Genomic DNA, 14,841 nt, shown 5'->3' with positions numbered 1-14,841 from the left:
GTATTAAAAAGTAATGAGCAGAATGGAATTAAATGACAACTGAGTTTAATTAAAATGTAGTAAAACATGGTCAGATAGAATATAATGTAACTAGGACACCACACATTGCCACTGAGAACCAAAACGCGAGCAGGGAGGGGTGGGAAGGGGTCACGCAGGGTAGCAGCACATCCCAGCCGTGTTTTCTGGGGCCTCTCCTCCACGGGAGGAGGGCTTGTTCCCAGAGCAGAGGGTGCATTCCCCAAGCTGGGCCTTACCTGGACAGGTATGATGCCGGCGTTATGAAGGACCAGAGGGAGCTTTTCAGAGTCACCCAGCAGCAGCTTCTTGAAGAGGAGCAGAGGGTTCCCTCCCTTACTGTGAAGGACTGGGCGCAGGACCGTGACCTGGGGCAGATTCCCCTCTCCACTGATATCAAACGTTAGGCTTTGGGCTTTAATTGCTGCAGGGCTGCAGGAGGGGCAGAGGAGAAATCGTTGTTGGCTGGCAATAACCCGTTTTCCATTTGCCAGGCAATGAATGGGGTGCCACCCACAGTCCCCCCTGTCCCTCTCCTCCCATGTCCTGAACATGGTTCCAGGACAGAGTAACCAGCTGCTCTTACAAGGGCTGCAGTTGTTCTTTAATATGGAATACCATGACATACCCTAGGTTAATCACATACAGTCATCTCCTTGGAACATAAATGAGGAGATAATGTATAGTGGCTTCCTGGCACAGAAACCACTTCATCCAGCCCTTTGGCCTTGGAAAGCCCCAGCTCAGCAGCTGTGCCTCCACGTTTTTCTGATTCACTAACTTCCAGTTGGCTACCTAACGTTGAGCAGACTTCATAGTCAATAATACACACTAAACTATGACTCTTATTCTTCTGTCCTGCTCTACCTAGTAGTTACTACATGATCCAATGCTAACTCTTCTTTCTAGGCCTACTACAAGAGCTAGGACTGATGACAGGTCCGCATCCTGCCAGAGGAGAAGCAGCTATCAGAGAGGTCCCCCCACGAGCTCACATGGTGCATTACCTTGTCTGGACATCAAGTGAAGCTTCAAAAGTGCACTGGTAGCTCTGCATGGTTTGTGGAATGAAGGTCACCGTAGCGAAGGTGTGGGAGCGGCTGGGCACGCACATCTGGACGGGGTCCACCTCGAAAATGTCGCTGACGCGGCTGTTGGGCTGGGGGAAGTGCACGGAGCAGAGTTAGGAGGAAACACCCTTCTGTGTGATGTAGTCTGATGCACGTTGTGTGGAGCTGGGGACAGGACAGGATCCTTCTGTCTCGGGGGGTGACTCCAAAGCGGTGCTGGCCTTGGATACGGAGCTGCCATAAAGCCCAGGAGGGCCAAAGCTTGCTCTGAGTGCTTGGCATGTTAGCAGCCACCCACCCCAGTTGACATGTGAGGGTGGTGACTGCATGGAAACCCTGCAAAAAAATCTAGAATTGACCTTTAAATAGATGGAAAAGACCAGGGAGCCTGATGAAATGGCCTCCTTTGAGCCCAGACACATCCAATGTGCTTCCAAGAGAGATCCGGAAGGGTTCAGGTCTCCCACCACACACCCAGAGGAATGAGCCAAAACCTTGCTTGAGACATGCTGAGTTCAAACCTGCTGCCACCTGGGGCTGCTGCTCTCCCCAAAGCTTCATCTGCACAGAGCTGGACTAGACAGGGTGAGATGAACCTGGAGAAGGAGGCAGGCTCCTACCTTAGAAGAACAACAATCACCTTGACTTCTATTTCTTACCTTACCGAAGATGGGTTTGATGGAGAGGACCACGTTGCAGGGGACTTTGCCCACGTTGCGGATCTTGAAGCGAGCAGTGGCCCGGTGCCCAACCAGGACGTTGGTGAAGATGAACTTGTTCTCGTCTGTGATGAACACGCCCCTGTCCTGCACGGTCTGCAGGATCTGGCAGAGGTTGGTGTTGCTGCAGATGCGATGCTCCTCAAAGATGGACCCTACGTCGTCAGCCACAAACGCTGCAAGAAGACAAGAGGGAGGGCTGAGATGGAGAAGGCTTGCTGCTGGGGTTAGCTGCACCTCGTTGGCCCTCACAGAAGGCTTGATAAGCCCCTTCTGCCCAGGTCACTGCAAAACTCTGCCTGGAAGCCCAGGCACCCTCAGTCTTAAAGGGCATTACTTCCTCTTTGCCCTTCCGTGTACCCATTCCAGCCTCTCCCACTGGTGCACTTGAAAACCCTCGGGGCTTCCAGCCCTTTCAAGAGGTCTGAGTGCTCAGCAGCAGCAGGTCTGGCCATGGAAACCTGGGGATGGGCATACCTGGGAGACAGGACTCGGCCAGCAGGGTATAGGGGATGCCCAGGGGGTTGTCCCTGGGGTCCCTGTCGCTGATATCGATGGAGAGGTGCTCCTCGCACAGCCCCAGCGGCTCTGCGTGGCAATCCACCGTGATTGTCTGCTTGTCCCCGGGATGGATGGAGCCGAAGCCGGGGTACACCGTGAACATGCCCAGGGTGAAGCGAGCCTGCAGAAAGAGTCCCGGGAGAGGCTGAGGGCTGGCAGCCTGGCCTTGGGCATCCCCAGCAAGGACTGTACCACCTCCTGGCCTCCAGATGGGCCAAGGGCAAGAAGGGATGGTCCATGGCCCAGAGGCAGCCCCAGGATGACGTGAACAAGCCAGGAGGTTGTGCAGGCTTGTCCCAAGTGACATCAAGAAGGAAGTTTGGGTGTAAAGGGTGAAGACAGTAGCTGGGATCCTTCAGCCTCCAGGGATAAAACAGGAGAGCAGAAACAACCGTGAGAAATGATGGGAGGGAAAGAGGGGGCCTGGTGAGAGGGCAGGGAAGGGAGAGCCCCAAAGGGCTTCAGGTCTGAGTTTCTGCTGGTGGCCGGGAGGGGATGGAGATCCAAGCACCTGCACACACAGACCACGTCCCATCCCGCAGCCATGAGCCCTGTCCCAGGTGCAGTCAAGCCCCCTGACCCTGCCACATGTTGGGGGAGCAGGAGCCACCCACCTGCATGAAGGGGTTCATCTCCTTCTGCAGGGACGGCTTGCTTTGCTTTGCAGAGGTTATCACCTTGCTTACGTTTTCATTCTCCTGGGAGTGGTTAGATTTCTTGTGATGGGCGCTGGGGGGAGAAAGCAGAAATACCCATGGTGCTGAGCTCCCCCGGCCATCCTCCGAGGCCAAGGGCTGACCTTCCTCCCCGTGGAGGAAAGCCTTCCAGGTTCACGTTCCCGATGGCTCCTCCTGCTGCCACAGGGTAGGGACAGATCAGCCGTACCACCAGCTTTGTCCTACACATGGGGACGCTGAGGCATTTTGGGTCCCGGGCTCACAAAGGGACCAGGACCCAGTGCCCAGCCTGCTGGTCACACACCGTCCTACAGTCCTGGCTGGGAAGGGTGCTGCAGCTCTTCTCTCACCTTTTCCTTGCCAGCCCAGGCACATCCTGGTCTGCTTTGTAGACGAGGAACTTAAAGTCGAGGCTGCCTCTGTTCTCCAGCGTGATGGTGCAGGTTTTCTTGGTGCCGTTGACCAGGGCGCCGAAGTTGATGAGCGAGGCCGGGGTGATGCTGTACTTGCTGAACAGAGCTTTGGCGGACACCGGCACAGGGATGATGGCGATGGTCTCCCCTCCTTCGCAGAGGCTGGGCTCAATCACCTGCAGCCAGGGGAGGGGTTGTTAAGGCAGCAAGGTGACCAGCCCTGCTGTCCCCTAATGCCACCCCATATCCCCTTCAACCTCCCCTATTTAAATCCAGCTGTTTCAATGCCTCCTCCAGAGCCAGATTTTCAGCTCTACTTAAGAAGCATCCCCAACAGCTTCTGGAAGACTTTGCTGTGTACATCTAAGAGAGGGTTCCCAAGCTAAACCTTTCCTTCCAGAGGACCCACATCCTGCTAACACCCGGGGTAAGTGCCCGCCTGGCTCGGGCAGCTCACCTGGCACTTCAGGATGGGTTTGTCCTCGATGCTCATTTCTGCCCTGGGGTGGAAGAGCAGCTGGACCTGCACAGGGCGCTCGGAGGCGGTCAGCACCCCTCTCTGTGGCTGGATAGAGAAGTGGGATGCCAAGTCTGGGATGCTGGTATCCGCATTTTCTATCTTGAAGCTGGGGACAAAGGGAAGGAACAAAGACCTCTGTGGTTAGAGGTACTGGGTGGCAGCAGCACAGCCAGCACCTTGCATAGGACCTTAAGGGAAAAAAAAAAAAAAAAAAAAAAGGGTCCATCTCTGCTTGGGAAATCCCAGATTTTGACACAGACTGCAGACAAGAGTGATGTAAGCCCACTTCAACACTGATTTTGTCATTCCCTCCTTTAAAGACTTTCATAAAGAGAAATGAGTACACCCTCAAATGAAGGGAACCAATCTCAGCAGTACGGGGAGCTTAAATTTCAGCCTCTTTTTTTGGTGCCTGCTGAGCCGTAAAGAACTGCTTGTGCCTGCATTCTCTGTTAAAATATTTGAGGTACGAGAGCCCGGATTTTGTGTTCACCCAAACTATGAGGAAGCCAGCATGGGAAAAGGTTCCAGCCATGGACAGACCGGGAGGCAGGTCTGGGCAGAGGGTGGCAGCGCGCACGGACAGAGCATGCAGCTGGAGCAGCGACCCACCTGTATGCGATCTCGTACTTCCCTTTGTTCCTCAGGGTCAGTGCTTGCTTTGCATCATCCAGCACTTTAAGGACTCCAAAATCCACCCTGCCATCTGTACCTGCAGTGTTCCCACAGTGAGAGGTAGGAGATGGTGAATATCTGAGAGCTGCTGGAGGCTGCACCAAGTGACAAGGTACATAAACGAAGTTCTCAGACGTCACAAAATCCTCAGCAGGTTTCCCCATCCTGGGAGCTTTCCCTAGCTGCTCTGCTGCCCTTTCTCTTGCTTGGAGAGCATTTGCAGGGGTCAGCAGCTAATGAGCCTGGTTTCCATCTCCCTGCTTCCAAGCACAGATCCACCAACTCTATGTGCTATGCTGCGCCTTCAAGAGGTGCCAGCTGCTTTTGCACATTTCAACATACCAAATCAATCTGCCTGTGAAGTGACACACTTCAAAGCTGGGACATGAGACCCAAGGCTGTCTGTGCCCTGACAGTAGTGCTTCATGCCACGCAGTGTGGAGGACACGTGCTTTATGGCCATGCTTGCATGCTACCCGATCCTGGCCCAAGTGTTTGGGTTGCATGCCTGCCGAGGCAATGCCTGGCACCTGGACTACGTTGGTTCGGGTGCATCCACTGACCTTTAGGGATGGTGATGCTCAGAGCAACATCATAGGCCTCCGCGTGGATTTGAATATTTTCAATCTGAACAATCCCCAGGATGTTCTCTGCATCTGAAACCTGAGGCAGCAAGAAACAAACACTGCTTGGACAATTCTCCTCTATTCTTTCAGTAGGTGACATAATGGTCCTTGTCTCTACTGGCTGGCTCCACCATGGCCTCCCCTACTTTGTGGACTATTGGTCTCTTAAATCACCCAGCATCCTCACCGAAAGGCAGCCATGGGGGACAAAATCCCAGGGTGAGAGTTTGCTGCCCTATGTTAAAAACCACAAATGGACTTCAGGATGGGTGCTGAGAATGCACCAACGTCTGGACAACCAAATGACAGCATTCAGCCCTGCAAAGCATCAAGGTGCTTGTGGCATGGGCTCAGGATGCTGCCCTGTGTTCCAGGCTAACACCGTGTGGGGACAACACCCGGTTATCTGGGATGGGGATGCTCAGGGATGCATTGCAAATGCAGTTTGAGGCAGCAGGGGCACAGCTTGTGTCTGCAGGTACATCTCTCCCTGACTCCACAATTTACTTGCCCAATGAAGCTTGGCTGCAAGAGCACCCTAGCAGTCACCTGGTTTCCCAAAAGCTGTCCTTCAGCCGGAGCCCCTTGCTGCTAAGGACCTGCCGACCCCGAAATTACAGGCAGAAAGAAGCTCACAAAGCCTCCTCCTTTAGCCCTCTTTGCAGGGTACCCTCCCCACACCGCCTCCATCCCTCAAGGCCCCGTGGGCGAGCCTTGCCCTGCTCTGCCAGGGAGAGCAGGGTGCCCTCACCTCCAGCCGGATGGTCTTCTTCACGCTCAGCGCCTTCGTGGCCATGAAATGCAGGTACACCTCCAGCTCCGTGTGGGGCCCCACCATGCCTTCATCCTGCGACACCGAGAAGTCCTCGCCGAGGTTTTCCACCCCGCTGAGCCTCCAGGCTGCGGGCAGCGGGGTGGAGTTTCGCAGCACCAGCTTCTTGCTGTCCCGCCTGCAGGGACACAAGGATGCTCAGTGCCGGTGGCTGGGCGAGCATCGCGACTGGACGCAGCTTGGGGCAGCCCCACGGGTGGGACAAGTTGGGTGTCTGCCCTGCGTGACAAGCCTGAGAGGTGAGGTCCTGGGGCACAGCAGCCAGCAGAAGGGAGACAGGGAAGGGCGACTGGACTGCTGTGGTGTTTGGAGAGCTGGGGCTGAACCAGCGGGCACTTCCCCTGGAAACAGACAGACGATGAAGCAGTGGCACGGGGTGTCTCAGGGCCACAGCACGTGGAACAGGGACTTCTCCAGCATGTCTAGCTGGAGTCAGCTAACACAAGCACTGGGGCACACACAGCTCTGCTGTGCATCAGGATGCCCAGAGCCCAGCACTGCTGGGGACTGCGGAGCTCACAGCCACCACGGGATGTCCAAGCCAGTGAGGAATGGTGAGCTGGAGACTGGGAACTGCTGAGGGGAGGAGAAATGTCAGTCCAGCCCCATTCTAAGGAGGCACATGGACAGCCAGAGAGCCCGAACTGCTCTTGTCCCTGGCAGACAGCCCCAGGGTGGCTGACCTGTGCAGCAGCAGCTTGTCGAAGTGCACCTGCTTGGGGCTGACCCCCAGCTCCACCCGCACCCCCTGGCAGCACAAGGGGAAGACCACCGGCTCCGGGTTCTCCTTAATGCAGCACACGAGGTTGTCTTCAATGAGGCCAGCTGATGTGGGGTACGCCCAAAGGCTCAGCTCCTAGCCCCCGTCCCCCCAAAAAAAACAGAGAAGAGGGTTTGGTGAGCTGGAGGAGCAGCCCTTGGGTGCTGCCACCACTGCCTGCCCATCCCCTACCTGCTTCTCGTTCGGTTTCAGCGTCATGTTGGGAGGGTCCAAAAGGAAAGTGTCTGCTTTGAGGTCGTGCTCAAAGAAGAAATGCACCTCTGCTTCCAAGGGGGTGGTGTTGAGGATGGTTATCTTCTCACAGTTGCTGGGGTAGTGCAGCGCCTTGTACCTGTCCATGGAAGGGGAGAAGGCTGCAGCAGAGCTGCTGGGGTCATTGCCTTTACCAACCATCGAGGCCAGCGCTGCGTCCTGGCAGAAGGATGCTCTCTGCAGCCTCACAGGATGACCTAACAAGAAGGCTAAGAAAAAGGAACACATTCACAGGCACGTTGTATGGTGGGCTCAGCCTTCTGGCACCTCCATGTCTGCGCCTTCACCTGGTGCCCCTGTCCCAGAAGCGTGATGATGCACAAGCCACTTAAAGAAAGAGCATTTTGCAAAATGTAAATTCAAGTGTTCCTGCAAAAATAAAAGCCATTCAGGCACATGGCCCCTTCCCCACTGCTTTGGTAAGTTTCCTTCCCTGCAGGGTTTAAAAAATGCTTTTGCAAAGGGATTTTAAAAATAGTTTATCTTTTCTCATTCAGAAAAGCCATGAGACTGCCTTGTGTTTCATGGGTTTGCTCAAAGTCTCAGGAAGGAAAAAAAAAAAAAAAGGATGCATTCCCAAGAGGAGTGCTAAATTTAACAAGTGTCCCTTCCCTAAGGTGTGAAATAGCATTTGGAGTTAAATGGTTAAACAGCAAACAGAAACCTGAGACCATTCATCAGCCTGGCTAAAGATCCCCTTTTGTTTTCTAAAAAACATCAAAAAAAAAGTTTTTATTTCATTCCCCTGAGTTGTAAAATACCACTAGATCTCCAGGTCTCCCATGAAGATAAGGACTTAATTTCTAATATTAAAAAAAAAAATCGAAGTTAAAAATAGACACACACCAGCAGCTTCAATGACTTTTTATAAGCAGACCTTATCCAGCAGTAAGTTTCAGAAAAACATAAATCCCATTTTTCTTCCTCTGCAGGTTACACACACACATTGACAGGCCAAATCATAAAACCTGACTACATTACAGATTAATCAGTGGTTTCCAACACCACCCGCAGAATAATTGCTTGTTCAGTCTGCCATTAAGCTCATTTTCCTAAGTGATGAGTCTGAGACTGGGAGGGAGGGCACAGGGTGCCTCCAAAACTGCCCATGCAGCCCTGGCAGCCCCACATGCCCCTCTGGGAGCAGGGGGGCACCGGGCTGCCCACCCGCCGGCTGGGGAGCACCTACCAGTCTCTGGACTTCCCACAGAGCAGCGGCCCAAAGTGGAATACACCTGTGCTCATGATGTACTGCTTGAAAACAATGTCACCATCTGCCTTGCTCTTCCTCCGGTGAGGAAACACCAGCCTGGGCAGGGAAAAAAGCAGGAGGATGAGGAGCTATGAGATGCTCTAACTGGAAAAGCTGGCCAGAAAGCCACAGCCCTCAGCAGCAGCTGGGGTTCCCCGCTCCCAGCATGGGATGAGATGCTTGGGTGCTCAGGCAGCACACGATGGGATCATCGTGGGGCTGGGTGGCCTGGAGGGTCCCGAAGGAGCCACGAGGTGGTGGGGAGGTGGTCACTGGGGCACAACAGGCAGCCCCAGCTCCAGGGGCAGGGGGAGGCAGAGCAGGAGGCTCACACAGAGCAGCCTTACCGTGGGTCCTGGCTGATGGTGGGGTACAGGCAGGTGCCCCTGCAGTGCAGCTGGTGCAGTCGGTTTGTCCCCAGGATCTCAAAATGCAGTGTCTGGTCAAACTGGCCCAGCACCGTGGAGCTGAAGTGTACCTTCAGTTCAACCTGGCCGCGGGCAGGCACGATCCACCGGCAGCTGCTCAGCCTGGTGGTTAAAGAAGATGCTTCAAGATGTTGTTGACAAGAAAACCAGAGCAGGAGGAGGGCTGGGGACTCACCATCCCAGGCCACCCATCTGGTGGGACAGCCAGCATGCCCACCGCCTCCCTCTGCTCTCGGGGCTCACCTGAGGGGCTTCCCCAGAGGTAGGCCCATGTCCACGCTGCTTTGGTCCACCTCAGGGGGACGTGGTGGTGGTGGCCCTGTGCCCGGCCCCTGGGGATGTTTCTTGCTCCGGCCAGAGCTTCGCTTGTCCTTCAGAGCCTCCCGGCTGCCCTCAGCCTTCTCCTTCCTTGACCGGCCTCTGGTGGGGGTGACTTGCTCCTCCGACGTCTTGGCACCAAGGAAGAAAAAGGAGAGAGAAGTGATACCAGCCCTGAGACATCCCCATCCTGGAAAGAAAGCTACAGGCTTGTTGACAAACACGGGAGAGAATGAATAAATAACCAGCATCTACTGGTTTCACACCTGCCCAATGCCTTAGTCTTCCTTGCTGGGCTTTGTTTTGCCTATGAAACTCCCCCATGCCCAACCTTATTCATTATTCTGAATGTTATTCCATGCCTGCAGGCGTGGGGCCCCATCACCCCTCACTGCCCTCCTGCAGCCATCCTGCTCCATCTTACCCACCCTCCACACCCCATCCAGCCCGGCCCTCTGCCCTGGCACCTTGACAGTGAGCGCGATGGGAGCATCCATGAGGCTTTCTGTTTCCTTCTTTTCTTCTTCCAACACCGCACCTTCTGGCGCAACAAAGATGAAGTGCTTGAGAGCTTCTCCTGCAGGGGCCACACGCTTCTCCGGGTAGCGGATCACCGAGTAAAATGTGGTAGAAGGAATGGGAGGCCCTGAGGGACCCAGTCCCAGGCCATCCAGGATCTAAAAGATAAGAGAAAACCGTGTTTGTCCTTCATCATCTTCATCCTCACACACTTTCCCTACAGGCACTGAACTTTTGGCAATGTTTTTATATGGAGTACTCTGCCTTTTTTATGCCCAGTCGGGGGGGGAAGAGGCTCCAGAACATTGCCAGGACCTACAAGTGGGACCTAGAGAGTAATACCTTCCTTGAAGAACACAACTGAGTGAAACAATGACCATGAGTTACCCTGCCCTGGGACCATTTTTAATGATTTCCAGACTGGGAAAGTCTTGGAACAGACAAGATGCTTGAACAGGGAGTACTCCCTCTTTCCACCCACACGAGGGACACTGAGAACCTCTCCAGCCACGTAGCTGCTAAGGACCCACGGGGGAACAAGCCTGGGACAAGGCTCCGTGCTGTTGTCACCAGGTGGGACACAAAGCACCAGGGCCCAGACCACAGCAGCCTCAGCATTCGGGCCCCGAGGGGCTTTACCTCCTCTGCCGCGGGCAGCTTGCCGCTCTCCAGAATCTTCCCCGTAGCATCTTCTGCGCTCAGCACCTGGATGTCCAAGCAAGGCACCCCGACATCCTGGCCCTTGGCTGACCATTCTGCACCTTCCTGTTCCAGCCCAGGTAACCTGGATTCGATAGCCTTCAGTTTTTCCAGCCGCTCCCTCTCTGCCCGCTCCTTCTCCAGCCTCTCTTGGCGCTCCTTCTCTCTGTCCTTCCGGCTCCTGCGGCTGGAGAGAGGTGGGTGCTGGTCTTCTGCTTGGTACCTTGCCTCCTCTTGGCTCAGAAGGGACAGCAGAATGCCCTGAGCCCTGTCCCAGGATGACAAAATATGCGTGATGTCTTTCCGTGATGCCTCGTAGATCTTAAACCTCTTGGCCAAGACCTTCTCGCTATCACTCAGGGTCTTCTGCTTGGCTTCCTCTTGTTCGACCTTTGTGGGTTGCACAGCCACCACCGGGCTGCCATCCGGCAGGGGAACCTTGCTCCGCTTTTTCTTATCTTCCTTGTCACCTGCAACAGAGTCCAGGTGCTCCTTCACAGACCCCTTCTTGTCTACCCCTTCGTTGATGTCTGAGCGGTTGCTGGTGGACACATTGGTGTTGCTGGTGGAGGTGTTCAAATTCTGGGCAGGAGGAGAGGGGGAAAAGAAATGAGCACTTCAAAGCACTGACCCCAGTGCTGTGGGATGGTGATGATCGAGGTGGAGATCAGAACACCCTGGTGGAGAAGCAGTGTGGTCGACCAGCATGGTTTCCCAGCCCAGCCCCATGTTCCCCTGGCCAGGCACCTGTCCCCGGGCACAGCAGTGTGTGCTGCTGGCTTCCTGTGGGATGGTACAACTCAACGGGAGGGTCCTCGGGGCTTTTCTCCTCTCTGTAAACACAGCCACCCACCTGTCTGCCTCCGTGCTGGCTTTTCTTCCCCGAGGCATTGTCTTTTTCTTTCCCAAGCTCTCTCTTCCCCCGCCTGGACTTCTTCTTCATCTCTTCTTCCTCCCTCAAGCGTTCTAGTTCTTGCTTGAGTTTTTCCTCAAGCTCTCGAGCCAGCTGCTCCATCTTCCTTCAGCAAACCAAACAGAAAACATCCTGGACCGTCACCACCAGAAAGCTGGGCTGGCTGCAACCCCAGCTGGTCCCCTGCTTCATTCACCGACCCTGAGGCCAGGCAGAGCCATTAGACCGCTTCTGTGGGCTTCCCTTAACCTGGGTAGACTGGGAACACCCGAACTGAGGAAAGGTAGGAAGGGCCAGCCAAGTCTGGGACTTGCTGTTATAAGGTCACAATTGTGCAGCTCCTCTGATAAGATCCACCTGCAGCATGCTGCCAAAGACAGCTCCACCATCTCTCCACGCTGACCCATGAAGCCCTCTCTTAATTTCCCAGTGTAAGCCAACTCACAAACCACGAGCACCTCCTTATCCCTACCCCCACACTTCCTTGGCTTATCCAGCCCTTCTGCTTGGGCACAGCTCAATCCTTAGCGAGAAAAGCCATATCAACCAGAAAGCAAAGGCTGCAGTAATTCCCCTCCTGCAAAACAGGCTCTGAACAGCCAGGCTTCACACAGCTATTGCCCTTGGAAACTTGTGCTGTCTGTCCTGGAAGGCACGGCAAGATCGGAATTGACCGAATTAACTTGGAGGCACTTATAGGTTCAGTGGCAAGGCAAGCCCAGCTCCCTGCAGCCAGGGCCTAAGCTGGAGGGCTCGCTGCTAAAACATGGAGATGTCGTCCTCATCTCCCTGGAGGAAGCTCCTTCCCCCCTTGGGAACTGGCAAGGTGGAACTGGCACTGCAGTGACACTTCTGGCCCATGCTCTGAAAGCCCTCTGAGCTGGACCAAGGTTCCTAGCAGCCTGCTGGCACCCAGTGTGGGGAGGGAAAGGGCATCAGGTGGGTGCTCAGGGGTCCTACGTGGGACAGGAGCAGGGAAAACCCTCAGGAACACTACTGGGGAGCTGCCCGCGGGAAGCTTACAGACCTCCTCTTCCTCTCACGCTGGACTTGTAGTATATTGTCATCAAACTGAGCTTTCTGCTCCTCCGTGAGGGCATCGTACTCCTCCTCATCCATCTCCTGGAGGCGTGCTTTCGCCCTCCTGGCGGCTTCCTCCTGCTCCCGTTCTTCCGCACAAGCCAGGGGAGGAATGGTTAGCAGCTGCAGGCAGAGCTGGACGCTCTGGGTGAGCTGAGAGGGCTCAGAGCCCTGCCCAGCCCCAGCTGGACGTCCTGCCAGGAGGCAGCGGGCAGCCCAGACTCTTGTTCCGGCTCGAGAATCCCCCGAACCGCTGCTGTGCCCTGCCTGCCTCACATGCCCTGCACGGGGCTGAGATGCTCAGCCACAAGAGCTTGCACTTTTCCCCAGCTTTAAGCCAGATGTTGTAAGGGAGGCATTTTGCACACTGTGAAGCTGTGTTTTAAGCAACTGTGAGCTGAGCACTGGCTACACTGCAGCAGAGGGCGGAGGGATTAAAACATCTCTTACAAGCTCCATCGACAACACCCAGATGGACACATGGATAAGGCCGAGGGCTTGAGAGAGAACATTTGAGGGGTACAGAGATGGTTCTCACCTTCCTGCTCTTTTGCAGCCATCTCTCTGGCTTTCAAAGAGGCATAATCCTGGAAGAGGTTCACGAAATAGATGTGAGGCCGGTTTCTGGCAGCTTTGAGCAGGCAGAGGAGAGCAGATGCCATGCTGCCTGCAAAGAGGGTCTCCAGGCCATCAAACACCACTCCCTGGTAGCAGTCACTCAGCTGTGAATAATGCCAAAAAGGAAGAGAAAGTCAGTAGCAGCACGCATTAGGCTCTCAGCCAGGCAATCAAACCAAATGTCAAAGGGCATCAACCATCTTGCTGACCATCAGCTTGGAGCTGATGCTCCAAATGCATCAGCTCAGACAAGCTCCTGCTCTCTGCCACCTGATGGCATCTGCAACTTCACCCAAGGATGCTGCTGGCAGCCCAGCACTCCCTCCAACAGGTCCTTGAAGGCATCTCCGTGCCTCTTTGCACCAGGGATGTTATCATTTACCCCTCACCCTCCCGACCCTGAAGGCAGAGAAGTGCCATGCCTGCAGCCTTTCTGAGAGAATGGCCCCCAGCAAGTCCTCGGGAAGCACGCAGCTCATCAAGCCCATCTCTCCTGCACCGCTGCCGCCGACACTCAGCCACTGCTGCGTGGGAAAGCAGGGAAGCAGCGAGACGAGGTGAGAACTGGAGGAGCCCTGCAGTGTTGGACATCACACGGAAAATAAAACACTTTGGAAAAGACGCAGGCAGCTCCCACTGCTTGGAGAGCTGGGGTCTCAGCCAGCACAAAGCTTGAAAAGTCCCATGCGTTAACCGCCGTGATCACCTGCGAGCCTGCCAGGTCCGCGTGTTGCTGTTTCTGGGACTGGGACCCGTGTCCATCCGTCTTCCTCTTGCCCGTCGCTGCACTCGCCCGGCTGCGGGAGCCGATGGACTGCTGGCTGGCTTTGTCCCCAGAGCTGGACTGGCTCGTGGCCGGGCTGTTCCTGGCCTCGGCACCGAGCTGCAAGCTGAGGGATGCCTCCGTGCTTTGACCTGCAGAGGAGACAGAAGCTTGGCAGGGCTGGTGGTGGGTGCTGCTGGTAAAGTGCAGCGCTGGATAGTGGGCTTTCAAGGCAGAGACTTTTAATGCACAGCCCTATGTCCTTCCTACCAAACGGGGCAGCGTGCATGCAGGTGACACCGTTTGTGTGGTAGCTCCCCTATGGATTGAGCCAGGGGTTTGCCCTCCGGGACTACCATTTCCCTACCTTGCAGCCATCCTGCATTCTCCCGTGGGCACTGTAACACACAGCTGTGCCCCAGCTGCCATCACCCATCTCCACTGGAGCTACATCTTCCTCACTGGATATCCCAACCCACCCTGCCTTCTCCCTCACTTGGTAGCCCAAATCCTACCCTCCAGAGGCAGGGTCTGGCCTCACCCTGCACAGCTCGCAGCACCAGCTGCCCGATAAAATACCCTAAAAGTCGCCGGTCTCGTGTGGAGAACAGCACACCATCCACGAGCCGCGTGACCTGGTAGCGTACATAGGAAAAATCTCTGGAGAAAAGAGTTGATCTGCAGCACGTCTCTCATCTGAAGCTCCTCGGGGAGGCTATTCTTCCTTTTCTCTCATGTTTGTGAAACCACGTTCCAAGTCAGGCATCTAGTGCTTAATGAGCCACTTCAGAGGGCTTTTTCCTCGTTAAAACGGGCAGCAGTTCTGCCTGATGGCTGTGAGGAGCAGGCTGAATTCAGCTTTGAGGAAATATTAAAAAGCCCTGAGAAAAATGCAGGTGTGCTTCACCGCTCTTGGGAAAAAGGACATGTGCTAAGCAGCCCATGGGCAGGAAAAAGTGCCCCTGTGTGAGCCTTAACATAAAGAGATTCCACCTAACCAGTGATGATTTATGAGTTGGCTTTACATCTCTACACACAGCACCGTAACAGAGCCGAGGGCTGGCAAACTTCTACTTCAGTGGAAGAAGAAGCAGTGGGTGGCTGGGG

At 55.0% G+C, this 14,841-nt stretch overlaps 1 protein-coding gene across 1 annotated transcript in view; it reads right to left on the bottom strand.

Moving 5' to 3' along the window:
* HYDIN (HYDIN axonemal central pair apparatus protein) overlaps positions 1-14,841 on the bottom strand; it is a 121,722-nt gene that overhangs the window by 17,219 nt on the left and 89,662 nt on the right. Inside the window, exons 39-60 of the mRNA XM_035543765.1 lie at positions 13,678-13,886; positions 13,394-13,546; positions 12,892-13,075; positions 12,301-12,442; positions 11,214-11,379; positions 10,301-10,942; positions 9,610-9,819; positions 9,068-9,273; positions 8,744-8,926; positions 8,334-8,453; positions 7,064-7,223; positions 6,795-6,967; positions 6,031-6,229; positions 5,217-5,316; positions 4,591-4,690; positions 3,916-4,084; positions 3,396-3,634; positions 2,983-3,097; positions 2,285-2,489; positions 1,748-1,983; positions 1,026-1,177; positions 258-450 (exon numbers count right to left, since the gene is read on the bottom strand). Of these exons, the coding sequence (XP_035399658.1) occupies positions 258-450; positions 1,026-1,177; positions 1,748-1,983; positions 2,285-2,489; positions 2,983-3,097; positions 3,396-3,634; positions 3,916-4,084; positions 4,591-4,690; positions 5,217-5,316; positions 6,031-6,229; positions 6,795-6,967; positions 7,064-7,223; positions 8,334-8,453; positions 8,744-8,926; positions 9,068-9,273; positions 9,610-9,819; positions 10,301-10,942; positions 11,214-11,379; positions 12,301-12,442; positions 12,892-13,075; positions 13,394-13,546; positions 13,678-13,886 (4,256 nt within the window). The remainder of the gene's footprint in view (positions 1-257; positions 451-1,025; positions 1,178-1,747; positions 1,984-2,284; positions 2,490-2,982; positions 3,098-3,395; positions 3,635-3,915; positions 4,085-4,590; positions 4,691-5,216; positions 5,317-6,030; positions 6,230-6,794; positions 6,968-7,063; positions 7,224-8,333; positions 8,454-8,743; positions 8,927-9,067; positions 9,274-9,609; positions 9,820-10,300; positions 10,943-11,213; positions 11,380-12,300; positions 12,443-12,891; positions 13,076-13,393; positions 13,547-13,677; positions 13,887-14,841) is intronic.

Source organism: Cygnus atratus, chromosome 12 (assembly GCF_013377495.2).
Source record: "Cygnus atratus isolate AKBS03 ecotype Queensland, Australia chromosome 12, CAtr_DNAZoo_HiC_assembly, whole genome shotgun sequence".
NCBI classification, from domain to species: domain Eukaryota; kingdom Metazoa; phylum Chordata; class Aves; order Anseriformes; family Anatidae; genus Cygnus; species Cygnus atratus.
The sequence above is the reverse complement of the archived record's forward strand: the minus strand, read 5'-3'. Positions and strand labels throughout refer to the sequence as shown.